Genomic DNA, 17675 nt, shown 5'->3' on the forward strand with positions numbered 1-17675 from the left:
GGCAGCAGTCTATTCCTGTTCTTTCTATTTTTGAGAAGAATTTTTGAGAAAATATGTTCTGCATATTTTGGATACCAGAAGGGTATAGAGAGGGGCTTCGTCTCTAGGGCACAGACCTTCTCGGGCAGGCAGGATGGTACCTGAAATGCTTGCAGTAGGAGAAGGGAGTATTTACAGGTCTCAGGTAGGCTCAGGAGCCAAGCAAATCCACTGGGACTAGCAAAATCAAGCACGGCTGTGGGGTCAGAGAGACACAACAGACCCGAAGAGACCCTGCATGATTCCTCCCTCCCCGACCAAACCACCCAGGCTTTGATTCTGCAAAAAATCAAGCAGAGGGTGTTGAAAGAGAGAGCAGCTGTCAGAGGAGACAAGACTAAAACTAGAGGGCTCATAATCCCTCAGCCATCCCCACAGCCTTAGCGATTTCAGGAAGCCTTTAAAAATGTAGTGAGAGAGAGGTCTGTAGCTAGCCAGAATAACCCCTGCAGCTGTGAGACATCAGGGGAGATCCCAAATCCTCTTCCTAAGGAGAGGAGGAAAAAAAAAAGAAAGAAAAAAAAAGAAGGGTAATGCCACAAACAGGTCAGAAAGACAAGAAGCAACCCCTTTACCTCGTCACGGCCCTGGTACAGATAGTGACAAGGAAGCAGCCAGCAACGATCATCCAACCCCAGCCTCCGTCGGGAGGGCCGGCGTGCCGGGCCCGCCGTCGCGAGGCCATGGCGATTCCTCCCTCCTCCCTGCCTCAGTGGCAGGGGCCGACTCCGGCCGGCTCGCCGAGCACGGGCCAGGGCTGCCTGGCACATGGGTTAGTGGCCATCTGAAGAGAGAGAGAGAAGAAACAGGCAGAGAGGGAGTCAGGGTACATCGCATGCGCTGCAACCTGCACAGCTGGGCTAGGACATACTGCTTTGGCTTTAGTGCATAAAAGAGAGGGTTTTCTTTCACACACAGTTTATGAAAATTTGTTGGAAGCAAGAGTGCCATCAGAATTTGGCCCCAACTCTGGTATCATTTATTTCAGGGTAATTTGCCCAGCAGTTACATCCTCGCACATGATACCCTTTTCCCCCACCAATGTCACAGTGCATACAGGTAAGTCACATACTTTACTGGTGCCACTCACTCCCGCACATTACCTTCATGGGCTCCCCCTCTCGTGCTAGTCCCTGGCCTGAACTGTATTTTCAATTGCAGTCTCCAAAGTACCTATTCTTCTTTGTACATACTTTAGTGCAAAATTTGTGTTTGAGGGAGTACAGTTTTCACCTTTGTATGAAAAGGGAATATTCATTGTAAAATCAGAGCAGATCTGATGACAAAATGACCTCCTTGTTCTCACAAGCCAGACCCTAGATTGAGGCTGTAATCAGGCAGGACACAGTGACTTCATTTTCTGAGCATGGGCAATTCACTGAAGGTTAGAGGTAGCCTGTCCCCCTCTTCTATCCACTTATATCAAAGTAGGGTCTGCATCCAGGCCATAACATGGGCTCTAAATGCACACTGAGTGCTGCAGGACACTGCAGGAGACCAAATGACACCGGCTGGACCCTAGATGGGTAATTGAGTTATGTGTGTTGCCAATGCTGTGGGTGTCACCAGCAGCATGGGACCAACAGCCCTTAGTCCTTTCTGCATCAGTGACTGCATGGCACGGCTAGAACGTGGGACCCGAGACACCCCATTTCGCTCAGTGCAGGAACACACAGTGCTGCCTGTCAATACTGGGTTTCAGACCACGTTTTTGCCATCACCAACAGGCACCTAGCCCCTGGATGACTGCAAAATTTATAAGACATAAGAGAACTATCTGGGATGTTTTTCAGTTTTGCTTGGAGAGAAACCTCACATAGCTTCTACATCACCTAATATGACAGATGCTGAATATGCACCATTCCCACTGACAAGAACCACAGGCTTGCCAAGAAATGTTACCTGTTACAGGATGTAAGAGGGCAGCAGAGCTACTCAAAAGTGCAACTCAAAAAGCGGCTACATGGCTAATAATGTGCCTTCTCAGTCCTTGAAGCTGCTCAGCCAGGTGATGCTCAAGGTTTGGCTCTGCAAAGCCCAGAGCTCCCTGACCCAAACCAGCAAGGCACCCCAGAGCCAACCCTAAATATCACCACAGATGAACCTTTGAGAAGTATTCATCAGCTGCCTCCCCTGACATATCAGAAGGTGCATCTAAAAAAACATGAGAAAATTATTTCAGGAAAAACATACACATTGCCAAACTTATAGGTGAACAGAGTAGTAGAAAACAGGAATGACAAAACCAAACAAAAACCACAACACATTGAGAGCTTAGCTGAATTCCTACTAGGCTGTAAACAATACTCTGTAGCAATGCTGTACAAGAGAATCAATCAGTGGACTCTTTTTAAAAAGGTTTAGTAGTCTTTTGTTTTAAAGAGGATAAGAAGCATTATCCTAATCTACCTGCTTGGCTTTCAAAGCCCAAGAATCGCAGCTGATCATACAGGGCACAATCAAGCCCTATATGCTAACACAACTCGGTCCATAAATGTTAAAACCAGAAAAAAACAGTGCCATTTTCAAAGGTGGGCGTTAAGTCCAAAAGCCAGTGAGCGTGCTGCTGTAGGAGGCGCCTGAACTGCCCGGGAAGTGAACAATGAAGAGAACCATTCGTAACCTCACAACAAAATGTGTGCTTGTCAATGCTTTTGAGCAGTGATTTGAGGTAACCATGTTTGAAACAATATCTTTGAAAAACACCAGCAAGTAAAAATATCCACAAAAGATGCCTAAACTATATTATACCACCATCCAGTTACACAAGCTAAAAGACCTGTTCCAGGTCTTTGTGCATTCCTGAAGTACCATTTATTTTTGCCTCTGTGCTAGTCAGCCTGTTAGCTATCACACATTTTGCTTTAGGCCAAAAATGCTGTGTCTATTTGGAAATAAGAATTACTGTCCTATCTTCTCTCATCATATAATAGGTTTTGCTAATATTTATTTATGAGTAAATATTTGTATAAAGCTTTCTAATGATTCAGAGTCCAAAGCAATGCCCACAATAAGCATTAGAACATGTACTAATGCTGTCTTTATTATTCTCTTCTCTTCCATTGTCATAAACATCTGTTTCATTCTAAGTTAAATTGTATTATAAAGTCTTTGCAAGGCCTGTGTTATTCTCTGTGTTTGTATGGAGTCTAGCACAATACAGATCTTCACTGCAGCATAAAGTACTATTACAATATAACCCACGCTAATGAACTAGAAGAGAGATCAGGTATGGTAAAAAGAAATCTCTAATGACGTGCTTTGCTTGTCACTTCTGTGACTTTTTGGAGAGATATCCAGTGCTCTGCTCTGCCTGATTACGTAAACGCTTCACTCTGTGTAAAGAATAGGCCACATCTCAAATGGGACATCTGACATAGCTACAGTTTTGGATTATATAGCAATAGTCATAGCAGCTCACAAAGATCAAACAAGAATTCATAGCTGGGGTTACAAGAGTTTTTGTAAGCAGCCACCAGACCTTGTATCTCATGCGTAGAGGCTCCTAAGTGAGTTTCAAGGGTTCCAGCTGGATGCAGTCTTCACAAGTTCATTCCTACAGCTGATTAGAAAAACCACTCAAATCAAATGAGATCCAAATGAGTTTATGATTTCAAATCTCATCTTCAAGGTATTCAATTGCTAGGACTTACATACATAAAAGATAAATGAAAGTTCTGGAATGGAGACCAGAACAGTTTGCCTTTTCTGACACAACTTTATAATACACAGCAAAAAATTCCAATGCAGCTGAGAGAGCTTTCTGAAGGTGCCCACATGACCCCAAGGACATCACTGGCCTCTTCACCAGCCTTGTGACGTTTTTCTTGAAGTTCATTTTTTGACCTTACCTATTTGCTTCAGGACAAACATACAGCAGTGCCAATGTGTACCCATACCTTCCTTCCTTCCCCACTGTGTTCTGAAACAAACTCTCTGACACAAACACAAACAAATTGAGGAAAAAATGTAGAACAAATTGGCTAATGCAGTAAAATAAGAAAGCACGTATGTAGGCAATTATTCACAAAATTTTTGAGGGAGGCTGACAATGCTTGCAGTCAAAAGTTACAGGATGCTGGGCACATGATGCAGAAGACACATCCATGGACTAGCCACTTGACACACATGTTCTGTATTTGCTTTCCAGCATGTGCTGCTAATTTGTGAGCAGACCATACACCTCGTGTTGATTCCATCCAGATGACAGACAATTTTGCAGGGTTTATGTTACATTTTGAGAAAGCTGAGATGAACTAATGACTGATTCTTTATTTTTGACTAATAGGGTCAATTATACCTCCCTTCCTGTATAGCTCCAAGCAGCAACTCTCTTACTAAATACATGCAAACATTGGATCAACAAGTTATCTGATGGTTAAGGCAGTGGTTACATGATACTTCATGTTGGATCAGTGAATGACCAGATCATCAAGCAGTGCAATTTGGTGCAAACTACCACCACATCCCTGCCTACTTTGACAGAAAACAAAATTCAACACTTTTGTGGGTGTCTGTGTCTAACCTAGCCCCAAAAAAGCTGATGCCCAATCTAGCATGAAGCCAGAGTAGCACAAATAGATTATACCCCTATTTGGCAATAAAGTCTTCCATTACCTTATCCTGCCAAATTCACTTGAACAAGCAGAGCAAGTACCAGTGCTTTACACCACATGGCCACCAGATTTTGCATCTAACACTAGGTGGATTTGTTGTATTATTGCAAGTTTAATATGTTACCTTCAAATGCCTGGATAATTGAATAGCCCGTAAGAATCCATGACAGCCACCTGAATTGACAGGGCACTGATAAAGTTCACATTATTTTGCTCAAGGGTTTCCTGGCAATCAAAAGTAATGCAGTTAGGTGGAGTTTGCATAAGCACATGATACGTCACAGAGGGATCCTGAGCAATTCAGACATACCTCTGCAGCACTTTTGCAGAGTCTTGGCAAGGCAGGGCTTCTTATTTTGGATCTGAGCAGTGTCTTTCACTTCCCTCTCTGGAGGGATGAAGATGTCATTTCAAATTCTGATTATTAAGGGTGGAGGAGGAAGTTCCAGGAATGTCAGAAGGGATAACAGTAACCCTTACAAGAAGCAGAAACATACACAAAATTTTTCAGAGGAGTCAACAATCCCCACATACAGAGCCCTAACTAATTTTAATGCGCAAACAGAAATAGCTGAGTGCCATGACCTCAGCCTAGATCTCTGGCCCAACTTCCCAGGCAAGCTTCAGATCGGGTCTGAGACCCTAGTTCACATTTTAGCTGTATGTTAACGTACTTGGGAAGAATATGACGACATACCAGGCTAAGCAAACAGAGATTAGGTATTTGGCTACATGATCACTTGCTGTTATTTTCACAGAACCCTGCCTGCCAACGTACACACAAATGGCAAATATTTAATGAGGTTACAAACAACCAAACCCAACCATATTGTAAGAAATGCCTAGCCAACATAGAAATAGGCCACCCAACCTCCTCATAGTAGGATCAGTGCAAACCTCATCTCCTTGACTTCATGCTCGCTTCAAGGAGTACCGTGCCTTTCATAGCCACTGAACTAATAGGCAAGTTAAATAATTACCTTTCCTGTTGCTGCACACGTCTAAAACACTTATTATGTCAACCTGGCAATTTTATTCTGAGGTTAGAAAACTTCATTTGCTTATGCCCTGGTGCTGTTTTCCAATTATCTGTATCATGGATAGTACAGATAGTGGACTGCAAATGAAGTTGAACTGGCAGAAAGCACATACTTTGTCTGAGCAACCATGTCCTCCCCTTTCCAGCCCTACCTTTGTTTGTTCTCATGTTGCATCTTTTTCTTAACCTTTCTGGTGCAGGATAAGACTCGTATCGCATATCTGCTCCACCTTTAGCACTGTAAGGCCTGATCCCCACTGGCAGCATTGGTTGCTAGTATAACACATCTTGGACATGCATAAAAGTTCCTGCTGCTTGAGAGAGATAAAGGAAAGCAGGGTTAAAAGAAAAGCTCATGAAAGAGCTCTGCACTTTGCAACCTTTGCTAGATAATTTTCACTCAAGCATTAAGTAAATGCACTTTGCCATGAGTTTAAAGAAGATACAAGTGGGGTGAAGGAGGCAACAAATTCTGCTGATCCCTAGGAAAGCTTTAGTTAGCCAGGGTGCCCTGACAGCCCACTAAACAGTGACTCTGTTCCCCAAGTTAATACATTAGTTCAATTTGGCAGGATAAATAACCTATAAATTTCTTCAGCAGCTGTTTTTGTGAACACTGGAAAGAAAACAACTGCTCCTGAGAGCATCTCCCTTACTCTGTCTGCTCAGCCAGCAGAAAGGAGCGGGTGAGGCTACTGAAAAGGCACTACTATAACCTTGCACCTCATCACGAGGTTCTTTTTGCTGGGGAAAAGAGCACAGAAATCCATGGCAGCCTAGCAACTGGCTGGAACAGTGACGGGAGCTACTGACCTTTTAAAACACGGCATGTAGCCAGCAAAGCACTTGCTGCCCCCTCCGCCTGCCCCTCCTTCCACCGTGAAGATTTTCTTCTTTAAACAAATTGATTCAATAATGATATTGCAACAGTATGAAGTGAAGATGCAAAGCATTTCCGTGACGAAGGACAGAGGAATAGCAGGTACAGTCACACCAGCCTGCCCTGGGACCAGGGGGTTGCTTTTTTCCTACCTTGTTAGCTGCAATATCTACAGTGTTGACGTACTGGGCAGTTCCATCATCTCAACAAACGCTACCTCACCTGCCAGTTTGGATGCTTTTTGAAAATGCTCTGTTTGTAGAAGGATACAGCTTCAACCAGAGGAACAGGCACATGGTCAGTTTTGTGTCACAGCTGCCCCAAGGCAGGAGCACTCAGCCCCTGGACCATACTGGGGGTCTCACTCTGCTACTTTCTGCTTCTTTGCACAATCGTGGCTACACAAAACTAAAATGGCTGCACATTAAGATGCCTTTGCAATTTCTTTCAGAACTGTATGGAAGGATTTTGTGTGTGGTTCATCCCAAAGGAGCTGGCCCAAATATGTATACCAGCATAAATAAGCACAGAATCCAACACCTACTTTTACCTGTTTGATAATACAGAGATGCACATGAGACAAGACTAAGAAGGAGACTTATCTAGAATTTTCTTTCTGGATCAGCGTAAGATACACACATACGCATAAACTGTACGTGCCATTTACTACGTTCACAGCGATGATGGGTTGCGCAAGGTCTGAGAAACTTGTGACAGTCTCTCTGTCCAGAACACCAGGACACACTCCCAGAACAGGTTCATTCACGCCAATGAATTTAAACCCTATATTTCTTGTGAACAACAACATACACAGCTTTCAAAGTCACTCTGAGATCATTCATGCAGATGAATTTTATGAAGTACAGGTATAAAGCAGCTTAAGCATAGGTGGAGAAAATTCTTTAATGCTTAGAGTGAAAGGTAATGGAATTGCATGTATTTACTACATTTACCTCCCTATGCACCTAGCTCTAGGGCAGTCTTAATATTTTTCTATATTTACCCTATTCATGTAGCTCTAGGACAGTTCTACTATCTTTTTTATTTTTCTTGACCTTAAGATTGTACCAAGCATTAATTATTTGTAGTCATTTGCTACATTGATTCATATTAACCTCTTGCTTTAATACTCTTGCTTTCTGTTCCTTTTTTTCTCTGACTGCTGCATCTTTAATAAAAAAAAAACCAAACCCCCCAAAACAGAAGATAAGAACTTTGAATAAAAAAAAAATAAAAAGGGCACAGAATGAATAGCAAAGGATAGAAGGGGAGAGAGAAAGACAGAAAAATGTCAGGTAACAGATAGAAACATTATAAGTGTTAAGTGACAGTGGATCATAAGAAATGTGCAAGATTAAAGATTTAACGTGTTTTGAAAGAGTTAATTTTTAGGTCTTGAAGGATCAAGTATCTGTAACAATCTGCGGTAGAGAACTGAGCTTAAACGAAGTAGCAGGTTAAAGGGAAGACAGAAAACTGGCAGAATACTGTTTACCAATTAATAGCCGATTACTGTTTTGTCACAGGTTCTCTAACTCCACAGAGTCAGGGATCTCCCTTCCACACTGACCAGTGCCCTCCCCAGAGGCTTGCTAGCCCCTCAACTCATTTCCTACATCAAATACACTAGAGCACATGTAAGTGGGACGCAGTATTTGATATGAGCACAGAAGATGCCGACAGCTGCAGAAGCTTCTGTCAACTGGATTGTCAAGAAATGGCACTTTTTCAGCCTCCTTTTGCTCCCTGCTCCCCGTCCCCAGCAATTGCATACCATAGTAGGCACTACAGTCAGCAGTCTGGCAGAAGGATAAATTCCAAGTTGTTCTTAAACACATGGGAAGTAAAGACTCTTTAATTTTGTACAGCTCTTTGGAATCAAAGGCTATTTCTAATCTGATCTAATCTATTTTCTCCAATAAACAGCTGTCCCATTCTGCACCCTGGGAGAGCTCTTTAACTGGAAAAGTACAGCATGTTTTGATTTTAGTAGATGCTGTTTATTAAGAGCTGTATGATTATCACTTTGACTTGTTTAAAAACAACCCAAGAGGTCCTTTCCTATCCTGTATTCCTAAATAAAAATAATTCCACTGAGCATCTTAAGGCTGCTACTCTATATCCTCAGCTTTCTTCTCTGCTTAAAGATGTCTCTGTCCAGCCTCTAGATAAAACCAAAGTTTATGCTTTTCTGAGAGACTGGCAGATTGGTCCACTGAAATTTTCCCTGTGCAAACCAGTAAGCCTAAGGATCATGTGTATCTATATAAAGCAAGATACACATTCAGCTTCTCAGATGTCCATAAATTCAGTACCTCTCCAAGACTGTTACAAATGGTTAACATCAAGAATCACTTACCTTAAAGTTCATTTAGGGAATTGTACCAGAACCAAAGTAAAAAAAAAAAGGAAAATTTAAAAACAAACAAAAACCAACCTGACTTTTAATTGCTATCACAGCACTAACACAAGAAGCATATTAAGACAGATTGTAATAAGTTTTTCCAGTTTTTTATCTATAATATACCTGCATAAATGTGGATGGTTTACTCTGCAAATCTTTAACCGCTTTTATACATTTAAGGAAGGGTTCCTTATGATACAAAATAAGAGCAGCATTAATAACCTATTTGTATTCTAGTAGTACTTTGGAACTTCTAATCAGAGAGTGGGTGTCACGGTGCTAGGCATCATAGAAATATCTAATAAAACTTGCCCACCATCCAAAACATATCAAGATAGAGAAGATGAATCGTATGAGAGCCCAGCTTATTAACTCCCATCTCTATGCTGAGCAGCAAATGTTCTTCATTTGCTTCAGTTCGTGCGCATGAGGGAGGGAGATGCCTGTGAAGATGGCAGACTGAACAGAGCATAGATGTGGGAACAGGAGAAGGAACATGGAAACCAAAGGGATGTTAACCAGCTGGTAGAGAAGGGAGGTGCCAGAGAGGGGCACAGGTGAGTGGGGTAGTGCAGAAGGGGGCAGGAGTTCAGAAAACTGCCTTTTATGCAAGAGCAAAAAACACTCAGAGCAGAAACTTGAAAAGGATAGCAAAAAGTAGAGGTCGTGGAACAGCACAACATCCATTAGTCACTCCCCTACTGAGAAGCGTGTCGCTAGGAAAGGAAGAGCCGCGCTGGCCTCCCCCACAATGATCGCTTTTCAACACTGGCTCTTCAATTTGTCAAATTTGCCAGAAATTGCTAAACCAAATGGCATGGCTAGAGCCCCAGCAGAAATAGTTACTGTCTGCTAAGTTGGTAGCACTCACATGAAAAAATGTAACATGAACTTCCTTTTTCTCTGGAAACCATTGTACAGGGCTGACAGAAAAAACAAGAGCCTGACAGAAGGGGTCTACAGCAAAAGGTCAAGCAAATTATATGGAAACCTTTTGTCCCTTTAACATAGTTTCTGGCTAGGTTAGTCCTTCAATAATGCAGGTTAACTATAGAGGGTAAAAAAAAATACAAAGGAATATTTTTTTAGGAAAACCCTTTTGCACAGAAAGCTTGACTTTAGCCTACTTAACCCCACCTGGAAATGTACATTTTCAATCTGACATTCTGAAAGGTTTTTAAACTTGCATGTGCAACATTCATCATTTCACTTTTCACTGCGATGAAAACAACAGGGCTCAACTACTTTCCTTGAGTACACAGCTGTTACTGAAATCCAAGCAGAGCCCATCAGCGTGCACACCCTTAGGAAGGTTATGGTCATGCATGTTCCATCAAACACGCATTTTCTCCCTGAAAGGCGAATGCTACTAATTGACCAACTGATAGCCAACAGCCACACTGCTGGGGGCGGGGGCATAGTACCATCACTGTCTCAATTTTAACGTCTGTCTCTCCCCTTCCTGCAAATAAGTGAGAATAGCCAAAAAGTCTTACAAAAAAATCTCAGGAAACCTTTCTCTGCTGTCCAGTAACTGCAATTATACAACAAGACTTCTAAGACAATGTTTTGGAATTTTTGGTGTTGAGGGGTTGCTGATGACATATCATGTATATATTGAGAGCAGAAGATAATGTCAGAATTGTCTGATGCTTATTGTTTTGCTAGTATTTATAAATTCTTAAATATTTCTACATTTTCCTAATATTTCTAATATTTATTTCTAATAATTATTTTTAACACATAGTGGGTAGGCAACAGTTGTGGAAGGTTTTTTTTGTTTGTTTACAGAGCTACCTATATGTTTATTGATTTATAATTACATTGCATTTACCTGTTACTTTTGAGATTTATGACATGTCATTAATGATGACTAAACATTTTGTCAAGCAATTCTCGTTTATAGTTAAACTTAATTATGTGATAGCCTAATAATTTTCTGAATCATCAGGAACCTATTAGTATCCCATTATATCCTTAAAGAAATGTTAACATACAACCATAATTGTTTGGAAATGCTGAAAAAGGTTTTGATTCAAAGTGGTCTTCGGCTGACACTTTCCCTACATGTCATATATTAATTTTTCCATCTTCAGGAAAATATTGCTCTGAGAAAGAATACCACTGAAAAGCTGCCATGGAACATGTGGGAATAGGACATTTTTTCTTAGACCACTATGCAGTCAGTCTGTGGAAATCACTACTCTCCCCTTCTTTTACAGATTCTACTTTTGTGATAAGGATCCAAAAATTAATCTCTCTTAGGTTAGCTGGAGATGACCTGGCAAAGGGGATTCCAAGCAAATGCTATTCTGATCCCTCCAGAGAAAACTAGGATGTTATCAGGCACTCCAGGGGTGTTCAGGCACCAACAGTGCGGCTCTGCCTGGATAAAACTGAGGGGCTGAAGACTACGGAGACACGTCTTCCCGCACACACCTGCATGTGCCAAAGGCCACCCGAAACTGTGGTTGCTGCCAGTTTTTACGTCTCATCTCCGACAAGAAATCAACGCAGACAGACACTGATTCCAGCATACCTCCCTGGTGGGGGGGGTCACAGCCTGGGGAAGCGTTGGCAACCGTTCTGCGGTGTCCTGGGAGAGCTGCCACCCAGTGCTCCGACACTCCTCGGCAGAGGGGAAGCCAAGAAAGCAGGAGGCAAGACCATGGGAAACCGATACGCCCTCATCTAGAATCTCAGTGATTACTTACAGAAAACATACTTGTACTTTGAGCTCCTTTGCAGTTGTCACCTTTTCAGCCCTTCTGTTTAGAGAAAAGCCTTATTCAAGTTATGTAAAAATAATTTGGTTTATAATGTGCTTGAGGTTCCTGGCTGGGTTTTAGTAAAATGAGGAACTGCACTTAAACAAAGATAACTTTTTCCCCTGTTCTTGAAGTGTTCAGAGCCTGAGTAGCATTGTCAGGTTTTTAACAATTCACATAGAAAAATACTTTTCACTGTTAATTTTCAAGATGTGAATCTTACACAAGTGCTTTCTAAAGGGAAAGGACGTGACTATTTTAGAAAACAAATTCCGTACCTACAGAACAAGCTATCCAGAAAATTGCCTCTATTTACCTGATGTTCTAGGGCTGCTGTTAGCATCAATTCATCTTCTCCTTCAATACGCAAGATTTGTTTGCAAAACTAATCAGGCGTGAAAAGGCAAGGCAGGTTATTTCCTTTCATTCACACAAGCTTATGTTCTGAAACAAAGCTATTAGGATACTTACGTGCTCTTCTAACGGACAATACGCACCATATGATAGCAAACTGTCACTGTGACCATTATTTTTTTTGGAAGGTTTTCAGCTGAAACCTTGAACTCTGTAAAATTAAGATACCCCTACAATCATTTCAAGGCACTATTAATGTTCCCTTTAATAATGATAATATATCATTATTGTATATACCATGGTGCGTTAATATAATCCCCAGCAGGAATGGAAGAAAAATCTCTAAATACTGGAAAGGCAACAGTTTAAGACAAAAAACAGGACATCTGCTGTTTCCTGAAACAGGTTTCCAACAGCAACTACTGATGAATGTTGCTTTACAGGGTTAGGTATTTCTGAGAAGTCATTTCATAGATCACATTTACTCTATTAAAAAAAGCATAATATAATATATTATATAAATAATATATATAAATAATATAGCCATAGGTACATACCAATGAACACAGCTCTGTACAAGAAGGCTTATATGTGTGTCACTACATACAAATTTCTGAAAATAACAACAGGGAAGCTACTAAAATGGGAAGGAAACATCAAGTACTAAAATGAAAGACAAGGAAACAGATGGAGGACAAGAGGAAAAACTCTTAGCATGCTGTAAAAAAAAAAAATCTCTGACCAGGAAGAACATATTTGACAGCATGCACATTGTGAAAACACGCATCTACTTACAAGTAACAGTTTGTCTTAGTGAAATCACACACTGAAAGTTAACAACCACCATGTCTTGGGCAGATCAGCATATTCTTCATGCTCAGGCTTCCATTCAGCCTCACCAAGCCATCCATATTTCAACTAGATCCTTGCTTAATAGCTTATTTTAGTTTTTAGGGAATCTTTAAAGCTTCGAGAAAAGTGCCTCCAGTTCACTCTGCTGAGTGAATTCTGGTGCAGCTGCTTGATTACATCATTTTCAGGAACGATCAGCAGGAACTTTCCATGCGACTTAAGGGTGTACTTCTGCTAATTAGTATTGCAGCCCAGAAATACATTTTCTCAATTTTATGTTAAAGAACATTTCTCTCCGTAGAGAATGTTTTTGTTTTGGTAAGCGAAACGTGAAAAAAATTTACCTGTCCTATTAATTATGTTTTACCTTTGCTCTTCAGATTTTAATTCTTTAAAAATTAGTTTCCATTTTCATTTTCTGCGGTGTTCCCATACAGCTCCTCTTTTGTATCCTTCCAGTTCCATAGACGCACAGAACTGTCAACAAGCCGAATATTACAGTAAGTGTTCAAACGTGCTTATGTTCACATTTAAGGAATGGAGATGTAATTGGAGAAAATGCTTGAAAAAAACAGCTGACCACAAGAAGCATGGGATTAGCTTAACTCATAAAAAGCACGAGACCAAGGACTCTGCAGCAAAGGACCCAAGAGTGCCTCTGGCAGGAAAACTAACCTTTAAGCAGGGAGGGCAGAAATTTTACAGAAGAGACGTTTGAGTTACATTAGGAGTAATGAGACAGTATGTAGAAAAACAGGAAACTGCTTTCCCCAGATTGTATCATGTTTGTCTTTTCTCTTCAACAGCTACACTGAAAAGGCAGATAGCTATAAAAGAAAGAGGAAAAGAGCCCATATGGAGCAGCAAGACAAGATGTTAAGGAGTCATCTTGTTAAATGTTAGACAGAAATGATAAGAGACCCCATACAAGGTGAAATTTTAAAGGACTTCAAAAGAGAAGAAAGAGAGAAAGAGACTGATGCTATCTAAGAAAATAAATTAGAAATTTATCTAAGAACTGGTCATGAAAGAATTAATAAAAATGTTCCATCTCCCTATTAAACCCAGTCCTAATTACAGCAGCTGAGAGCAGCAGAGCATTTACAGCCACAGAACCAGCCCAGCCTGCCAAATCTCCTGTAAAACACCCAAACACTCCTATCAGCAAACTCTCAAATGGAAACACTTCAGAAGAAAACTATGCAGGCTCTGCTGCTTCATGTGATCCTACAGACCAACTGCAGGCCATTTATCATGGCATCTTGAACCACTGCATTAGGAAGTTTATAAAAACAAACACCTGGCTAAGAAATTCAGGAAAAGATTGTAGAAGTAAGTATAGGCTTTCAAGCTGGTACCATGCTCCCACAGGAGTTACAAGAATGTGTAAAAAAAAAAAAAAAAAAAAAAGTAGTCCTGGCTCCTCTATCTCAGCTTCCTTATTGACATTACTGGTCAAGGAGCCATCGTGAAGAAATGCATTTGCTAGCTGTTCAGACTGGACAGTCATATGAGTATCGTTTGGTCAAAGTCTCAACACATGTCAGCTTGGGAACCAAAAAACAAGAGACTTAAAAGGAGGACTCAACAGTTATCCTCTTATCCTGTTATGCCAGCCAACCTTGTAATTGTCCCTTAACTAGATCCCATTATCAGTAAGTCTTTTAGTGGGATCAATTTCACTTTAAACAGCTTATTGCATGGATGACAAAAGAAACAAAATAACTCAAGAATGGTCAGACAACAAAAATTATGTCTAAAACATTTCTATCTTGAGAGTATCAGGGGGTGATAATCCTTAAAATCTTCTCTAGGTGAAATTAATTTTTTTTCCGTGAAAGAGAACAGGCCCTAGTGATGTTTTTCAAGAACATCATCTACTTACAGTGGAAGTTCACCCCATCTAAGGAACAAACTCTATTATGATAGCATTATTTAAATTGCATCTTCTGAATTACCTGAAAGAGTAACCTGGAACATCCCAAAGAACAGTTGTTACAGGGAACTGCTACTTCACCCATAAATTCAATGACACCATAATAACAACAGGATAAACTTGATCTCACATTAAAACTGGTAAACAAAAATTAAGGTCAAATTAAATGAACATCTCTTTCTTAGCTAAGAGATGTCTCACTGAGCTAAGTTTCCATTTTCAGTTAAGTAACACCTGTGTATGTTGGTAGCCTGAAAAACACCTGGAAGGTGTTGCTAGCAATGTCTGCCTATGAACCTTTCTGAAAAAGCTCTGCTGCATGCTCCAAATCCTGCACCGTTATACCATTTTTCTTCTTAAGCAGGCATTTCACATTAGGGCAGACTGCGTTTGATAAATTTTAAATTACTACAAACTTCCAAATTCACCTGAAGAAAAAAATATCCCAACCAACTTTTAATCAGCCCTCAAGTGCCAGCTGATTTCCTTTTCCTCCTTCACAGCCACCCTAAAACACACTTCACTTGTTTCACACATTATCCTGCCTGTCACCACCTTCACATCCTCTGGGGTTTTTTTTCATTCTTTCCCCACTCGGTTTTTATTTAGTGCTTCAGTTGCCAACTGCATAGTCCTTCCCTGTCAGGAGGCATTGATAAATTGACAACATCATTTACATGCTTGCTATGTTCTCTAGGAGCAATAAAACTAACTTTTTTAATTTTCAAGGAGTTTATCGAAGGAGTAACTTCATGTGCCAGGCTTTCATAACTATCTCCCAAGATTTAGTTTCTCATTTGGATAAAAGTAAAAGAGTAAAGTTGCCTGCTAAATGAGTCCTCTGCAAAATACCTCTGCCGATATGCCTGAGATGCCCATACAAGAGCTCTTATTTGAAGTATTTTGTTATCCCATCCTTTCTGGCAAACAAGCAAAACTTGGAAACTCTCACAAGTGTCATTTTACCATCACCCATGTGTGGGCTGTTTCTATGTAGCATGCACCATAAGCAAAAGGCAGAATTACATCACGTGGGTTGCAACTCCCCGAAGATTACTCTCTACTGCATTAAGGATAAACTATCTGTATGGGATAATTCTATTTATTCTTTCCAACTTGATACTCCTTCAGACTAAACCATGTGGACACTGATAGAATGAACTCTGACCACAAAAGAGAAAGAGATGAAACACTGGCTTCATGAAGAGCAGAGGATTGTGGATCAGGTGGGGGATGAGTCACAATTCATCCTAAATTTCCCATTCTCTCTTGTGCTGCCTTGCTCTAGTGCCCTACATAGTCTGCATCTGGATCCCTAAGCAAACAAAAATGGTAACTGTTCAAAGCTTGGGATCTGTGCTGTGCACCACCGAGCTAAAGAATGGGGTACAGAAATAACAGTGTTTGCTTCTACAGGAAGCCAGTTCCGGCTGGGATGCACAGGTATGTCTCTGCTACAAAGCTTTTTTGCCCAGCCAATTTGCATTGCAGCCACATGTCAATTTGCAAAAAAAGAAAATTAAATTTGACCAATTTAATTGTTCTCCAATTACGTTCTGTTTTGACCGCTGAGATATTCACATATTTAGGGTGAAAGCCAGGTCCTTCAATACATAATGACACAAATTGCATATTTTTGCTGAGAGTTTGAGGGCCCTTTGTGATCAGTTGTGATGCCACATTCAGTACATTCTTTATCCAACGCCAGTTTCTCTGCTGTCATCAAGTTGCATTTTATGGCAGCCGCTTTTCCCCAATTAAATATTTAGGCCACTTTTAATACAAAATATCAGATGCACAGAGAAATAGTCTGAACTGTTTTAGAGGAAGAAACAGAAAATATTAATTCTATACTTAATAATGAAAACAGCTTTTATACAAAAAGCCCTAGATGCTACTGGAGCACAGCACTAATATCACTCAAGTGGAGAAACTACCTAGTCTTTGTATTAACTCAGGCCCTTCAAGAGGGGAAGTGCCGCTCCTCTCAGCTTGCTCTTCTTTCCCAGCTGATTTCCATTTCAATATTCTCTCTGCCCATAGAAGGACGTTTTTCAGTCCCTTCAGAAAAGGCACTTTTGCTTGCTACTGCTGGTATCATGCTGTAGCTGCCCCAGGGACCACTCAGACTAATTAAGAAACACCATTGCAGAATTTTAGCAAAGAGAGAAAAAGGGAGTCAACAGGCAGAGGGCACTTCATGAAGAAGCTTCCCAATGCCTATTGCCTTCAGCCAAAACAAGTAGTGTTGGTTTGTTAGATTAAGCAGGTGGAATAGTGTAATTTTCAAACTTTGATGGAAGAAAGTGTAATTTCCAAGCTTTTCTGGAAGAAAGTGTAATTTAAGGGGATATTTGCATGAAAGCAGGATTGCCGACAGATGCAGTCAATAGGGAGAGAACTCTCCAGGAACATGTTGCAGCACAGGACATGATTATGGTGAGAAGAGATAGGCAGCAGTTTGTTATCCAAACTGACAGGATCTCATCTGGAAGGCTGCAATGCTTAAAAAAAAGTATGTGAACTACCAGAAATGTTTCCTCTAAAAAAATGAAAAACTGCTTCTAATGAGAAGTGTAACAACAGCAGCACATCAGATGGGAATATCACATCTAATCAATTCCTTAAGCATCAACTGAAAATATTAGGTTACAAACTCAAACGTTTGTAATGATAAAAAAGGCAGCCCCCATGCTCCCACCAAGCTCAGTGCTGCAGTGCGTTTTAAAACCAGCTATAGATATTTATTGAACATTGACACTGAACCAAGCCTGTATAGGCAAGTGT

The 17675-nt window shown here is 40.7% G+C and overlaps 1 protein-coding gene across 3 annotated transcripts in view; it reads right to left on the reverse strand.

Annotated features, from left to right (window-relative positions):
- The window catches only part of SLC16A12 (solute carrier family 16 member 12), a 37027-nt gene that overhangs the window by 12173 nt on the left and 7179 nt on the right, over positions 1–17675 (reverse strand). For 2 of the 3 annotated variants that reach the window (XM_075026030.1, XM_075026029.1), the window contains exon 2: positions 615–823. In XM_075026030.1, the coding sequence (XP_074882131.1) occupies positions 615–724 (110 nt within the window). In that variant the 5' untranslated portion in view covers positions 725–823. Of the gene's footprint in view, positions 1–614; positions 824–12895; positions 12993–17675 lie in introns of those variants that run through there. The other variant, XM_075026031.1, reaches the window with a different exon arrangement.

The sequence above is a fragment of the Buteo buteo genome, chromosome 4 (genome assembly GCF_964188355.1).
Source record: "Buteo buteo chromosome 4, bButBut1.hap1.1, whole genome shotgun sequence".
NCBI classification, from domain to species: domain Eukaryota; kingdom Metazoa; phylum Chordata; class Aves; order Accipitriformes; family Accipitridae; genus Buteo; species Buteo buteo.